At 44.5% G+C, this 16474-nt stretch overlaps 1 protein-coding gene across 1 annotated transcript in view; it reads left to right on the top strand.

Annotated features, from left to right (window-relative positions):
- The window catches only part of LOC122556810 (slit homolog 3 protein-like), a 685608-nt gene that overhangs the window by 53750 nt on the left and 615384 nt on the right, over window positions 1-16474 (top strand). Inside the window, exons 2-3 of the mRNA XM_043704014.2 lie at window positions 227-298; window positions 5667-5738. Of these exons, the coding sequence (XP_043559949.2) occupies window positions 227-298; window positions 5667-5738 (144 nt within the window). The remainder of the gene's footprint in view (window positions 1-226; window positions 299-5666; window positions 5739-16474) is intronic.

The raw sequence follows: 16474 nt of genomic DNA, 5'->3' as shown, positions 1-16474 counted from the left end.
ATAAACTGGAGGTAAACTGTGAAGAAGGCTATTTAATGGGAAAATATCTTTGTGCCCATGTCTGACATATTAATTGAAGCTGTAACAGCATACTTAGGAGGCTCAATAATACATTTTGATGCTAAAATTGTTCTGCATTTGGTAAACTTCTATTGTTTGGAGTCACTTATGCCAATGCTAACCCCATACAAAAGCCTCTTATCAATTGGTCTTCTCTATTTCACAGTGATCTGGACAAGAACAACATCACACGGATTTCAAAGATGGACTTTGTTGGGCTGAAGAATCTCCGGGTTTTGTAAGTAAATTCCAACCCGTGTCTGAGACCCCTTGCAAAAAGTTGTAAATGACCAATAAAAAACACAACAGCCTGTTTTTATTCTGTCCTTTTCTCCCCAAATTCTTTGTGCCATTAGGGGAGCAGAGATTTGTTTGGTGCTTGCAGGGCCTGTGCTCAGATAGCTGAAACACATGTTGCCCAATGTCTTCATCAGTCATCAGTGAGAGGTCTTTGCATATTTTGTCTTGTCTGAATACAAGCCAAAGCCCCAGGAATGCTTGGGCTGTGTAGTAACTCACAATATCATGTAGTCTCAGCAGAGAGCTGCTAATAGTGCTTCTGCTTTTGATGTATAGGAAATTTAGTAACTTACACACAATGTTTTGCAACTCCTGACAGAATGGTGTCTTTCATCAAATGCAATTTTTCGGTGCATTAGCATTGACTGATTATCCAGACCGGCTGGATCCTCCAAGCATGCCTTATGTATACCATTATTTCATCATCTCAGTTCACTTACCGAATTAGTATTATTTAATATACCCAAATGTTTGGAAATCACATGCAGTATGTTGTCTAATTTTTGTTACTTATTATAAACTGCAATTCTCAAATAGTTTGAGGTAGAGGCATTATTTATAGTTTAGATACACAAACTTTTGCTTTATTTATTATAAACTGCAATTCTCAAATAGTTTGAAGTAAAGACATTATTTGTAGTTTGCACACACAAACGTTTTTTTTTATTTAAAAACTGCAATTCCAAAAGAGTTTGAATTAAAGGCATTGTGTTTAGCTTGTATACAACTAAAATCAGTAGCTCACAAAGTCGCACTACATTTGCAATATCTTCACAGTGCATTTCAGTCCCTAGATTTTTTTGACTCGGATTTTGCATCAGAGGCAAGGCAACAGTTCTTGCTGCTGAACTTGAAGAAAGTTGTCCAGAAAGATATACTGTAGTAAGCTCTGAGATGACAATTTCTACTAATCTGTAATAAAAATCATTCTGGATTCAGTACAAGGACGTTTCTGCTGTTCAGCAACAGTAGGCCACCAAGTAATGTAAGCAATTCTCAGAATCAAAAACAACAAAAAGTAAAAATACACTATTTATCTTTCTTAAATCTTGTGGTGCCGTGGTAGTGTCCATATCCCTAAACTAGGAGGACTGAGTTCAAGTCTCACCTGTTCCAGGAGTGTGTAATAGCTACTTTGAATAAGACCATAAGACGTAGGAGCAGAAATTAGGCCATTCAGCCCATCGAGTCTGCTCTGTTCAATCATAGCTGATACGATTCTCAACTGCATTCTCCCTGTAACCCTTGATCTCTTGATACTCAAGAATCTATCTGTCTCAGTCTTCAATATACTCAATGACCTGGCATCCACAATCTTCTGTGGCAATACATTCCATAGATTCATCACTCTCCAGCTAAAGAGATTTCTCCTCATCTCTGTTCCAAAAGGTCTTCCCTTTATTCGAAGGAATAGGTTGATAAAAATACTTTTTTGTTTAACCTCTTTTTATCATTTTACAGAGAGTGAAATAAAGATTGGCACATGTCCATGGGAGTGAAGCTGAAGCTAAAATATCATCGAACTACGTAGTAAAATACATTTTCAACAGATCCTTTTTTTTAATATCATGAATTATTTCTCAAAGGAGTCTTTCAGGGCCAGGGTGGTTATTCAGCAGTAATTGTGATTCAGTCGCCTAGAAAAAGCTCAGTCAGACCTCATTCAACATAACATTTTCAGTGCGCTTAATAACAAGAACAGTGTGGAAAAAACTGTAGCATCAATCATTGATTTCTGGGCCAAAACCTATTTCAGATAAAAAGGGTGCATCATTGCACCCTGCAGAGGAGCAGGATATCACTGACAACAGTTTGCGATTTCCAGACTAAACCATGCAAGCATGCATTGCCATCTTTTTCACAGAGTATTCATGTTGAATGTTATTGCAGATCTTTATTAAAAGCACAATGCCATTTAAAATTGTACAACAAAAACAACGAGGAGGTAATGACGTAAGAGATGTCATGGAATTGGTAGTTCTAAATTCAATCCTTCGAAAACAACAAATAAAGATTGTTTCACACGCTTCTTCATAAATTTTCAAATTTCCTGTCTCCGGTCTTAAACCATATTTTCTGATCAGACTCTGTGGGCTCCTTTGCATTACTATCTTAACATTAAGAGCTGTTGTTTTGAGCATACCCAACAAAATTTCCAACAAAAGATAATGAACGGAAATTTGGAATAGAAACTGAGGCAGAGAATTCATTTGATTTGTGCTGTCCCCATAAACGATTATAGAGTCATAGAGTCATACAGCACAGAAACAGACCCTTTGGCCCATCCAGTCCATGTTGACCATAATCCCAAACTAAACCAGTCCCACCTGCCTGCTCCTGGCCCATATCCCTCTCTACCTTTCCTATCCGTGTACTTATCCAGATGTCTTTTAAACATTGCAATTATGCCCACACCTACCATTTCCTCAGGAAATTCATTCCACGTGCAAACCACCCTGCCTTTTTAACTCACCTTAAAAAATACCCCAGTCTTTAAATCTCCCAGCTTAAGGAAAAGACACCTGCCATTAGTTAAACAAGAATATTTTATGTCCAATGTCAACGCACCAGTAGCTATGACCAAATGCCCTGTGATAATACCTGTAATATCGACAAGAGTCTCGGTAATAATTCGGCCTCTGCTTTAGATGGGAGTATTTCTCGAATCTTTTAAAATCTGTTGAGATGAACCAATTTAGTCGAGAGCAGAATACAAACTTATAATCTTGTTGTCTGTGTGGCTCCTGTGCTTCTGTGCAGGATCTTTGTGTGATGATCTCAAGGGAATATTGTCAAGGGTTTTGAAAAAGGATGTGGTACAACATAAATCAAAATCACACGTGTTAGTAATGATTATCATTGCAAAATGAATTGAAAGCCACATTGATATGGTGCTGCTGATGGAATCCTTCTGACACTGACAGTCTGAGATTGTATGACACACACAGTAAACTCCGACTCTGATCTCCAGCATCTGCAGTCCTCACTTCCTCCTTCTAAAATAGCCAGTAAAGTTGGGATATCAGCATTGACTTGAGAGGGTGGGGTAGAGCAATGGTTTAGATACTGTATCTTTAATTCTAGCTGTTGCACACAGCTCATACTAATAGGATGACCATCTCTTGTCCCATGGAAATGAAAACGATTGTCTCAGCAATGTCCATATCAATTTATTGCTTTTGTACTGTTTTATTAAACACTATCATGCATTATTACAGATAGAGAATGGAGAGCAGGAGATAATTTCCTTTTCTCTCTCTCTTCTCCGGGTCTTTGAATCACAGGCCTTAATATAGTGCTGCAAAGGGAACACATTTCTGTTGAACTAACAATACATTCTTAATATTAAAACAGAAAAAACTGCAGATGCTGTAAATCAGAAACAAAAACAGAAATTGCTGGAAAAGCTTAGCAGGTCCGGCAGCATCCGTGGACAGAAATCAGAGTTAACGGTTGTGTGACCCTTCCTCAGAACTGATGGTAGTTAGGAATGTGTTGGTTTATATGCAGATGATGCTGGAGTGGTGGGGGGCGTGGGGATGCGGGTGAAGGTAAGGAGTAAATGATGGATAGAGCCCAAACAGAGAGAGAGAGACGAGCAGTTAGACAGACAAAGGAGTAAAGAACAATCTGCCTAGGAGGGTGAATAGCTGTTAATGAGGTCCACTAGTGGCTAACATGGGTGGTGTGTAACAGCAGACTGTGTGATAACAAGGCACGGTGTGTGGAGGTTGGGATAAGGACATGGGGGAGCTCAAGCACTAAAGCTATTGAAGTCAATATTGAGTCCAGAAGGTTACAGTCTTAATATAGCTCCCAGTGACCATTGGGCCCATTATTTGCATTCCCATTCCAATGGTATTACAAGTTGGAATCAAGGCATATTTTTCAGGGCACCTTGTCTCTAACTGGAACTGACATGGCAACACTGAGCGTTGACACCAGGAGCAAAAAGTGAAAAATGCTTTCCAAGCCAGAACCCTGCTATTCAGAATACAATCTACCTTTATCAATACACAAATATAACCTCTCATTGTTTCCATCAAAATATTGCCCAGACTTAAAAGTCTGTGGTCAGTGGAATTTACCCTCTCATCAGCAAATATCCCTTCGGAGATGAAAGATTGTGTTGTTTTCAGATGGAAGTGCCAGGTTTCGTCAGAGAATATCTTGAGGGTTATTGAAAAGGTTGAAATCAAAAATGACTTTGCATTCAAAGAGTTGTGGGCATGAGTGTCTTGCTATTGCTGCCAGTTTTGCTCAGAACAAGCTGAGTATGATGCATGGAGTCATGAATAATCTCTTGTATCAGGAGCCTTGCCCTGTCACAGCATAATATCACAGGCGTGACAACACTGAGGCTTAAAGAGATGTATTTTGTTCTGTGTTGTTTTGAAGAGAGGCTTTAAGTCAAAGGTCATGAGCTGTCTACCAGAACCACTGGAGTAAACAGTTTGTGAGAACTTTTTGTTTAAAATTGGAACAATAGAAGCAGCCTGAGTGGGTGTGCTCAAGCTCCCACAGAACCAGGATTTTTAATTTTTAGTTTTCAGCAGTAGTTGCTGTGGTGGTCTTGAAGAAGTGAAAGCTATTTTCCTCTCTCTTGTTTACAGCTAAAAGCTAGGGGTTCTGTTCCTGCTATTAGAGTTGCATGCAAAACAAATTTGTTTTCTGAATTGGCCTTTTTGCCAAATGTGTGTTTACAGGATGTTACTATTTTGGAACAGTTAAGTAGTAATAGTTACTGCATCAATTATTCCTTTACGTTTTCTAATAGAATTAAGTAATTCCAATTCCTTCTTTCTTTTGCTGTATTTTAACTACAATGGATGATTAAAGTGTGCTTTGCTTTAAATCTGGCAGTTTGACCAATCAAATTGCATCTTACGTTTACCTTCAAAATAAGGAAAGGTTAGGGTCTGGGCTATCTTCTGAATATTTTGAGGGTGTTTGGTCTGGTCCATAACACCGGTTACACAAGTAGTGAAAATTTTACAGGAGCCAATTATTGCAGATGCTGGAAATTGTACTGAAATCAACAAAAGCTGGAGATCACAGCAGGTCAGGCAGCATCCATGGAAAGAGAACAAGCTAATGTTTTGAGTCGAGATGACTCTTCATCAGAGTTCTGATAAGAGTCATCAAGATTTGAAACGTTAGCTTGTTGTCTCTCCATGGATGCTGCCTGACCCGTTGTGATCTCCAGCTTTTGTTGTTTTCAGTGAAAGCTTTATCCTTACTTTGGGGACACAAGTGAAAAGAGAGAGGAGATCCAACGGCTGACCACTTCCTTTGTTTTGTTGCAGACATCTTGAGGAGAACCAGATCAATGTAATTGAAAGAGGAGCCTTTCAGGATCTGAAGCAATTGGAAAGACTGTAAGTCACTTCATGCACTCTCAGTGATGAACCACTATTACCATTTATCCTGAGGCTTATATCACTCTCTGCTATCTTTGTTTTCGGAGTCGGATCAAACTTTTCAACTTCTTGTATATTCTAGAGCATTAATTTCTTATAAAGGTGCCATTAGAAACTTTGATGAACTATGAGCCGAAGATGGGAACTTAAATGAAAATAGTCATGGCATTCTTAGAGTGACAACTGATCTGTCCCATTTACCATGTCATAGAGCCATACAGCACAGAAACAGACCCCTTGGTCCAACCAGTCCATGCCGAACGTAATCCCAAACTAAACTAGTCCCACCTGCCTGCTCTGGCCGATATCCCTCCAAACTTTTCCTATTCCTGTACATACCCAAACATCTTTTAAATGTTCCATTTGTACTCACATCCACCACTTCCTCAGGAAGTTCATGCCATACGCGAACCACCCTCAGTGTAAAAAAGTTGCCCCTGTGTCTTTCTTAAACCTCACTCTCTTTAAAAATGTGCCCCCTCTCATGTTGAAATCACCTTCCAAGAGAAAAGACAACTTACATTAACTCTATCCATATCCCTCATTATTTTATAAACTTCTATAAAACCACCTCTTAACTTCAAAGTTTGTGCGAAGATTTGTAGCTCCGGTGCTCGTTGTTGTGGTTCTGTTCGCCGAGCTGGAAGTTTTTGTTGCAAACGTTTCGTCCCCTGGCTAGGCGACATCATCAGTGCTTGGGAGCCTCCTGCGAAGCGCTTTTTTGATGTTTCCTCCGGTGTTTATAGTGATCTGTCCCTGCCGCTTCCGGTTGTCAGTTTCAGCTGTCTGCTGTAGTGGTTGGTATATTGGGTCCAGGTCGATGTGTTTGTTGATGGAGTTTGTGGATGAATGCCATGCCTCTAGGAATTCCCTGGCTGTTCTCTGTCTGGCTTGCCCTATGATAGTAGTGTTGTCCCAGTCGAATTCATGTTGCTTGTTGTCTGCGTGTATGGCTACTAAGGATAGCTGGTCGTGTCGTTTCGTGGCTAGTTGATGTTCATGTATGCGGATTGTTAGCTGTCTTCCTGTTTGTCCTATATAGTGTTTTGTGCAGTCCTTGCATGGTATTTTGTACACTACATTAGTTTTGCTCATGTTGGGTATCGGGTCCTTCGTTCTGGTGAGTTGTTGTCTGAGCGTGGCTGTTGGTTTGTGTGCCGTTATGAGTCCTAGGGGTCGCAGTAGTCTGGCTGTCAGTTCTGAGATGCTCCTGATGTATGGTAGTGTGGCTGGTCCTTTTGGTTGTGGTATGTCCTCGTTCCGTGGTCTTTCTCTTAGGCATCTGTTGATGAACTTGCGCGGGCATCCGTTTTTGGCGAATACCTTGTATAGGTGTTCCTCTTCTTCTTTTTGCAGTTCTGGTGTACTGCAGTGTGTTGTGGCCCTTTTGAATAGTGTCCTGATGCACCCCAACACACACAAACGAAGCTGCATCAGGACACTATTCAAAAGGGCCACAACACACTGCAGTACACCAGAACTGCAAAAAGAAGAAGAGGAACACCTATACAAGGTATTCGCCAAAAACGGATGCCCGCGCAAGTTCATCAACAGATGCCTAAGAGAAAGACCACGGAACGAGGACATACCACAACCAAAAGGACTAGCCACACTACCATACATCAGGAGCATCTCGGAACTGACAGCCAGACTACTGCGACCCCTAGGACTCATAACGGCACACAAACCGACAGCCACGCTCAGACAACAACTCACCAGAACGAAGGACCCGATACCCAACATGAGCAAAACTAATGTAGTGTACAAAATACCATGCAAGGACTGCACAAAACACTATATAGGACAAACAGGAAGACAGCTAACAATCCGCATACATGAACATCAACTAGCCACGAAACGACACGACCAGCTATCCTTAGTAGCCACACACGCAGACAACAAGCAACATGAATTCGACTGGGACAACATTACTATCATAGGGCAAGCCAGACAGAGAACAGCCAGGGAATTCCTAGAGGCATGGCATTCATCCACAAACTCCATCAACAAACACATCGACCTGGACCCAATATACCAACCACTACAGCGGACAGCTGAAACTGACAACCGGAAGCGGCAGGGACAGACCACTATAAACACCGGAGGAAACATCAAAAAAGCGCTTCGCAGGAGGCTCCCAAGCACTGATGATGTCGCCTAGCCAGGGGACGAAACGTTTGCAACAAAAACTTCCAGCTCGGCGAACAGAACCACAACACCTCTTAACTTTCTACCCTCCAGTGAAAAGAAATCCCAGCCTGTCCAGCTTTTCTCTATAACTCAAACCTTCCATACCTGGCAACATCCTGGTAAATCTCTTCTGAACCCTCTCCAGCTTAATGATATTTTTCCTATAGCTGGGCGACCAGAACTGGACACAGTATTCCAGAAGAGGCCTCACTAATGTTCTGTACAACTTCAACATGGCCTCCCAACTCCTAAACTCAAAGGACTGAGCAATGAAGGCAAGCATGTTGACAATTTCATTCGACTTGTGTCGTCGATAATGTAGCCACTATATTCTCAGCAGGACACTGGGAACCTTCTCTCTTATTTTGCATTGTCTTATTAGACAATGTGACCCAGTCCCCTTTCTTGACTTTTTACTCTCTTGTGAAATAGCTAACAATTTTACTGATTTGATGTTTCAGTGTTCATTTATTCCTAGATGGGTGTGGAAATAGGTTCTGTACTGCCATTCATTGAGGTGATGACTGTTATTCAATGACTCTGCTTCCCCCCCCCCCACCCCACCCAGTCCCCTCCACATTTCCCATTATTCTGTTAGAAGCCAGACCCCTAGCCCTCACCCTCACTCACCCCATGCCACCCCTTAATACCCATGCTGCATCCAAAATATTAATGCCTCACCCATACCCATTCCTCTAGTATCCACTAGAGAACCAATGTGCCCCATAATAACACTAGCAAGCCTTTGAAATGCTCATAAAGCCATTAATCATAACAAGCATTTGTACTGCAATTGAATGTAAGCTTTAATCTTCTTAAAAACACTTTCCCTTGCCCAAATAAATACATATGCATTGAAAAGTAAATTCAATGAAATATCACATCTCTGTTAAGTTCATAAAACTGTAAATGAAACAAAGCTAAATGCCTCTTCACAGCTATATAAATACCCCCACTAAATGGAATCCATTAGTAGGTTTGGAGTTCAGCCAAGCATTCATAATGCGATGCCATTACTCAGCCGTATCACTCTAAAAATGGATACGTTGAAACCTTTGAAGCTGACTGAAGAAATGGCTATCTGGCTGACTTATTTGATTGACAGGTTGGTCAGCTGTATTCATTTGTATCACATCATTTAACTCTTCCCTGTTTTAGCAGATCAGCTACAGAAACCAAAAACAGCAATTTACTTACTTCTAGACTTGATGCACTCCTGGTTAGCCTCCCATTTCCCCCCTCCCCACCTTTCTCCAACGCTCTGGCTGTGTTCATCTTAAATTGCTCCAAATCTTAGTTGCCTCTCACTCTTTAGCACACCAAAGCATTCCACTTGACAACACATCAATTTTAAGATCCATATCCTTAGTTCAGAATTCACCTGTTGTCTCACTCCTCCATAACTGTGAAGTTGCCACAATCCCTACATGCTTTTGAGATTTCTGTAGTGTTCCAGTTCTGGCCTCTAGCACATTTCCAAATGTAATTGCTTCACTATCATGAGCCATGCCTTCAGCTGCTATAACCTTTGTTTAAAATCCCCTCCTGAAACCTTTCCATCTCTTTACCAGTCTCAAATGGAGTTCAGAAGGATGAGGGAGGATCTGACTGAAACTTACAGAATACTGAACAGCCTGGACAGAGTGGACATTGGGAAGATGTTTCCATTGGAGGAGAGACTAGGACCTGAGGGCAAAGTCTTAGAGTAAAGGGAAGCCCTTTTAGAACATAGATAAGGTGAAACTTCTTCGGCCAGAGAGTGGTGAATCGGTGGAATTCACTGCCACACGAGGCTGTGGAGGCCAGGTCATTCAGTATGTTGATGACAGAGATAGCTAAGTTCTTGATTTCCAAGAGGATCAAAGGTTACGGAGAGAAAACGGGAGAATGGGGTTGAGAAACTGATCAGCTATGATCGAATGGCGGAGCAGACTCGATGGGCCGAATGGCCTAATTTCTGCTCCTCTGTCTTATGGTCTAATGTTCTAAATGTTTAAAGATGCTCCTTATACATTCCTCTGCTCACTTTTAGTCACCTATTGCAACATCTCTTTCTGTGATGTTGGTATTTTATTTGGTGTCATTTTTGTCATTGAAATCACATTGGGATGTCGTGCTGTGTCGAAATATGCTAACTGAATATAAGTCGAAGATGTTTCAAAAAACATTCACGAATTGAATGAAATAGGGTTGCTGTTTGTGCCTGAGATTGTCGACATAATCGATTCTTGTCAAGTCGTGTCCTGTGAAGCTATAAACGCTCGCATTTCTCACTGGATATGAGCCAGATCTTTGTCAACTTGAGTTTTGATCCTCTATAGAACGGTGACCACCTCTCAATGCCAAAACAACCATTAAAGGGGCAGGAGAAAGTTTGACAGTTGGAATAGTTACACTGCTATTACTCTGCTATTATAATAAGCACTGCAGTGGTTTGTTTTTGCAGGAATACAAAACCCTTGACTGCTTAAAATACTTCTATGTCTATTGTTCTAACCAAACCCAAACCAGCTTGGAGTGTCCATTGTAATTAGAGTGCACATTAAATGAAGACCTCACACATGTTTTGTTGGGAACAGCCTGATCGTGTTGCAATGTCAAGCTTTGTGTTTCCCTTACCTGCGGTAAAATCAGACAAACCACACATCTGTCACAGCACAGATCTGCAGGGATGAGGAGCTGTGACAATCAGAATGGTCTTTCTTTTATCACCATCTCTGGTGAGTTACTGAGGACATTCAGACAAATGGGGTATATTTCCCACACATAGTCATCAAGAGGTACAGCATGGAAATGGATTCTTTGGTCCAACTCGTCCATGCCGACCAGATATCCTAAACTATTCTAGTCCCATTTGCCAACATTTGGCCCATATCCCTTCACCAGCCGGCACACCCCCTACCACTGCACCATCAGACCCTTCACCGGCAGGCACACCCCTATCACTACACCACCAGACGCTTCACCGGCAGGCACACCCCTATCACTACACTATCAGACCCTTCACCAGCAGGCACACCCCTACCACTGCACCATCAGACCCTTCACCGGCAAGCACACCCCTACCACTACACCACCAAACCCTTCACCGGCAGGCACACCCCCTACCACTACAGTATCAGACCCTTCACCAGCAGGCACACCCCTACCACTGCACCACCAGACCCTTCACCAGCAGGCACACCCCCTACCACTGCAACACCAGACCCTTCACCGGCAGGCACACCCCTACCACTGCACCACCAGACCCTTCACCAGCCGGCACACCCCTACCACTGCACCACCAGGCCCTTCACCAGCAGGCACACCCCCTACCACTGCACCACCAGACCCTTCACCAGCAGGCACAGCCCCTACCACTGCACCACCAGACCCTTCACCAGCAGGCACACCCCCTACCACTGCACCACCAGACCCTTCACAGGCAGGCACACCCCCTACCACTGCACCACCAGACCCTTCACCGGCAGGCACACCCCTACCACTGCACCACCAGACCCTTCACCAGCAGGCACACCCCCTACCACTGCACCACCAGGCCCTTCACCGGCAGGCACACCCCCTACCACTGCACCACCAGACCCTTCACCAGCAGGCACACCCCCTACCACTGCACCACCAGACCCTTCACCGGCAGGCACACCCCTACCTCTGCACCACCAGACCCTTCACCAGCAGGCACACCCCTACCACTGCACCACCAGACCCTTCACTGGCAGGCACACCCCTACCTCTGCACCACCAGACCCTTCACCAGCAGACACACCCCCTACCACTGCACCACCAGACCCTTCACCGGCAGGCACACCCCCTACCACTGCACCACCAGACCCTTCACCAGCCGGCACACCCCTATCACTACACAACCAGACCCTTCACCGGCAGGAAAAGCCCCTACCACTGCACCACCAGACCCTTCACCAGCAGGCACACCCCCTACCACTGCACCACCAGACCCTTCACCGGCAGGCACACCCCTACCTCTGCACCACCAGACCCTTCACCAGCAGACACACCCCCTACCACTGCACCACCAGACCCTTCACCAGCAGGCACACCCCCTACCACTGCACCACCAGACCCTTCACCAGCAGGCACACCCCTACCACTGCACCACCAGACCCTTCACTGGCAGGCACACCCCTACCTCTGCACCACCAGACCCTTCACCAGCAGACACACCCCCTACCACTGCACCACCAGACCCTTCACCGGCAGGCACACCCCCTACCACTGCACCACCAGTCCCGTCACCAGCAGGCACATCCCCTACCACTACACAACCAGACCCTTCACCGGCAGGAAAAGCCCCTACCACTGCACCACCAGACCCTTCACCAGCAGGCACACCCCCTACCACTGCACCACCAGACCCTTCACCGGCAGGCACACCCCTACCTCTGCACCACCAGACCCTTCACCAGCAGGCACACCCCTACCACTGCACCACCAGACCCTTCACTGGCAGGCACACCCCTACCTCTGCACCACCAGACCCTTCACCAGCAGACACACCCCCTACCACTGCACCACCAGACCCTTCACCAGCAGGCACACCCCCTACCACTGCACCACCAGACCCTTCACCGGCAGGCACACCCCTACCACTGCACCACCAGACCCTTCACCGGCAGGCACACCCCTACCACTGCACCACCAGACCCTTCACCGGCAGGCACACCCCCTACCACTGCACCACCAGTCCCGTCACCAGCAGGCACACCCCCTACCACTGCACCACCAGACCCTTCACCGGCAGGCACACCCCTACCACTGCACCACCAGACCCTTCACCGGCAGGCACACCCCTACCACTGCACCACCAGACCCTTCACCGGCAGGCACACCCCCTACCACTGCACCACCAGTCCCGTCACCAGCAGGCACACCCCCTACCACTGCACCACCAGACCCTTCACCGGCAGGCACACCCCTACCACTGCACCACCAGACCCTTCACCGGCAGGCACACCCCTACCACTGCACCACCAGACCCTTCACCGGCAGGCACACCCCCTACCACTGCACCACCAGACCCGTCACCAGCAGGCACATCCCCTACCACTACACAACCAGACCCTTCACCGGCAGGAAAAGCCCCTACCACTGCACCACCAGACCCGTCACCAGCAGGCACATCCCCTACCACTACACAACCAGACCCTTCACCGGCAGGCACACCCCGAGCTGAGGATGCAGATTTTAAGCATTTTGCAAAGACACCAGAAGGAACATGGGAAGACTATTATTTCACATGGTGAGCTGTTATGGTTGATGTCTGCTATCTGAGAGTGTGGTGGAAGCAGGATTGGTTGTATCTTTCAGAGCAGATTGGGTGAAAGTTCAAAGGGGAAACGTTGCAGGGTTTACGATAAAAGAGTCCAGGAGTGAGACTAACTGGTCGTAGACCTCTCAAAGAGCCAGCATGGACATGGTTGGCTGAATGATCTCCTGGTTAGCTCTCTGTTTCTAGGATTCTTTCTCCCATTGGTAAAGAGACCACCTTTCATGACATTTAGTTTCTGGAAGTGTTCCTTAAAACTGATCACGTTTTTCCAAGTTTGGTGCTCGGTCTGACAGCTTTGTGAAGATGCCCTGATTAGTTCAAGAATACTGCATTCAGCTCTGGTCTCTCTGCTTACAGGAAGGATGTAAATTCTTTACAAGGATGTTGCTGGGTTTGGAGGGTTTGAGCTATAGGGAGAGACTGAATAGGCTGGGACCAATTTCCCTGGAGTGTCGGAGGCTGAGGGGTGGCCTTATAGAGGTTTATAAAATCAAGTAGGGGGCATGGATGGGGTAAATAGATAAAGTTTTCTTTTCCCTGGGTTGGGGTAGTCTAAAGAGGGCATAGGTTTAAGGTGAGAGGAAAAAATTTAGAAGGGACCTAAGGGGCAATTTTTTCACACAGAGGGTGGTACGTGTATGGAATGATCTGCCAGAGGAAGTGGTGGAGGCTGGTACAATTACAACATTTAAAAGGCAACTGGATGGGTATATAAATAAGAAGGATCTAGAGAGATATGGACCAAATGCTGGCAAATGGGACTAGATTAATTTAGGATATCTGGTCAGCATGTTTAGGATATGTGGTTGGCATGAACAAGTTGGACCGAAGGGTCTGTTTCCATTCTGTACAACTCTATGACTCTAATGAGTTAACATAGTTGGAAGGGGTTGAGTAAGCAGTTTTAAAGACTTAAAGATAATGTTGCCTGTATCTCCCAAAGCTATTGACCAATATTAAATGTTGGACAATGGAGATGTGGTGGGAGATTATGTGGCAGTAATTCAGTGGAACAACGAAATCACTCCCAGCCATTTGTTATCAATTCTAATATATAATGTCTATTTAACAGGAGAACCTCAATTATCTGCCCTAATGGAATAGATCTCCTCTTGACAGATCATGCAAATTGGCAGATAATTGAGTCCACTTTACATAGGTTGGCAGAGTGAATTATTTTCAGTTTCCAACTGTTCTGTTTAGATTGCTTAATCACGTTCTCAGTATCGTTTTCCATTTTCAACATTCTTCTGGAAGAAAAATACCAGCAATCTAAGACACCTCGGTCTTGCAGACCTGAGGCTTGAATTCCCATGGGTCTTTTAACTTAACACCAGATATCAGGGGTGCAAGGTTAATAAATTCGATCAGGTACTGGACATCCAAGTAACAGCTTTGTATCCCGTGGGATCAAGAGCCCAGAGTCTGTGAAAATCAATTCAAAACGCTCAATTGCAAAACTAAGCTTGTACTTTGACTGGCCTCGCAACTCCCTCAGAAACTCTTACAAATAATTGAAAGTGTAGATAAAAGCAGTGTGTGGATAATTGAAGTTTCTCTGCACTTAATTCACCTAATATTCACAATTTCATTGTGCTGCTTTATTTCCTTCTGTGTGACAGGAATGATGAGATAGAGATATCAGGTTAATAAATATTAATATTAGCAGGGAAACCAATAGTGTATAGTAAAATTCCAGCAGCGATGGTGACATATGGCCAAAACAAATGGCAAACAATACAATTTTCTGTAGATAATGTCAAGATTATCATCTAAATTATGTTGTTAAATGCTGTATAGTTACTCAATGTATTATAATTGGTACATGTTAATGTACTGTAGGCAGTACATTACGCTATTCAGCATAAAGTGATCACGTTGGAGACTGTGTACACATTCCCAGTTTTGGACCCCACACTTCAGGAATGACATTCTGTGGTTCTCAGATTTAAACTGAATTATTGGATTGTACATATCGAACAATATCAAATTACTAAATTTCTATAAAATTACAGCAGCTGTTTAAGCTATTTTGTGTTTATTGACTTTATATTCACATTCTTGGAAGAGCAGGGTCGGATTAGAACAAGTCAACATGGATTTAGTAAGGGGAGGTCGTGCCTGACAAACCTGTTGGAGTTCTTTGAAGAGGTGACAAGTAGGTTAAACCGGGGAAACCCAGTGGATGTGGTCTACCTAGACTTCCAAAAGGCCTTTGATAAGGTGCCACACGGGAGGCTGCTGAGCAAGGTGAGGGCCCATGGTGTTCGAGGTGAGCTACTGGTATGGATTGAGAATTGGCTGTCTGACAGAAGGCAGAGAGTTGGGATAAAAGGTTCTTTTTCAGAATGGCAGCCGGTGACAAGCGGTGTCCCGCAGGGTTCAGTGTTGGGGCCGCAGCTGTTCACGTTATATATTAATGATCTGGATGAAGGGACTGGGGGCATTCTAGTGAAGTTTGCTGATTATACAAAGCTAGGTGGACAGGCAGGTAGTACTGAGGAAGTGGGGAGGCTGCAGAAGGATCTAGACAGTTTGTAGGAGTGGTGCAGGAAATGGCTGATGGAATTCAATGTGAGCAAATGAGAGGTATTGCACTTTGGAAAAAAGAATACAAGCATGGACTACTTTCTAAACAGTGAGAAAATTCGTAAAGCCAAAGTACAGATCTGGGAGTGCTAGTTGAGGATTCTCTAAAGGTAAACATGCAGGTTGAGTCCGTGATTAAGAAAGCGAATGCAATGTTGTCAATTATCTCAAGAGGGTTGGAATATAAAAGCAACGTTGTGCTATTGAGACTTTATAAAGCTCTGGTTAGGCCCCATTTGGAGTACTGTGTCCAGTTTTGGTCCCCATCCCTCAGGAAGGACATACTGGCACTGGAGCGTGTCCAGCGGAGATTCACACGGATGATCCCTGGAATGGTAGGTCTAACATACGAGGAACGGCTGAGGATCCTGGGATTGTATTCATTGGAGTTTAGAAGATTAAGGGGAGATCTAATAGAAACTTACAAGATAATACATGGCTTGGAGAAGGTGGACGCTAGGAAATTGTTTCTGTTAGGCGAGGAAACTAGGACCCGTGGACACAGCCTTAGAATTAGAGGGGGTAAATTCAGAACAGAGATGCGGAGACATTTCTTCAGCCAGAGAGTGGTGGGCCTGTGGAATTCATTGCCGCAGAGTGCAGTGGAGGCTGGGACGCTCAATGTCTT

The sequence above is a fragment of the Chiloscyllium plagiosum genome, unplaced genomic scaffold (assembly GCF_037043375.1).
Source record: "Chiloscyllium plagiosum isolate Xiang-an unplaced genomic scaffold, Cpla_swu_hap1 HiC_scaffold_16, whole genome shotgun sequence".
NCBI lineage: Eukaryota > Metazoa > Chordata > Chondrichthyes > Orectolobiformes > Hemiscylliidae > Chiloscyllium > Chiloscyllium plagiosum.
The sequence above is the reverse complement of the archived record's forward strand: the minus strand, read 5'-3'. Positions and strand labels throughout refer to the sequence as shown.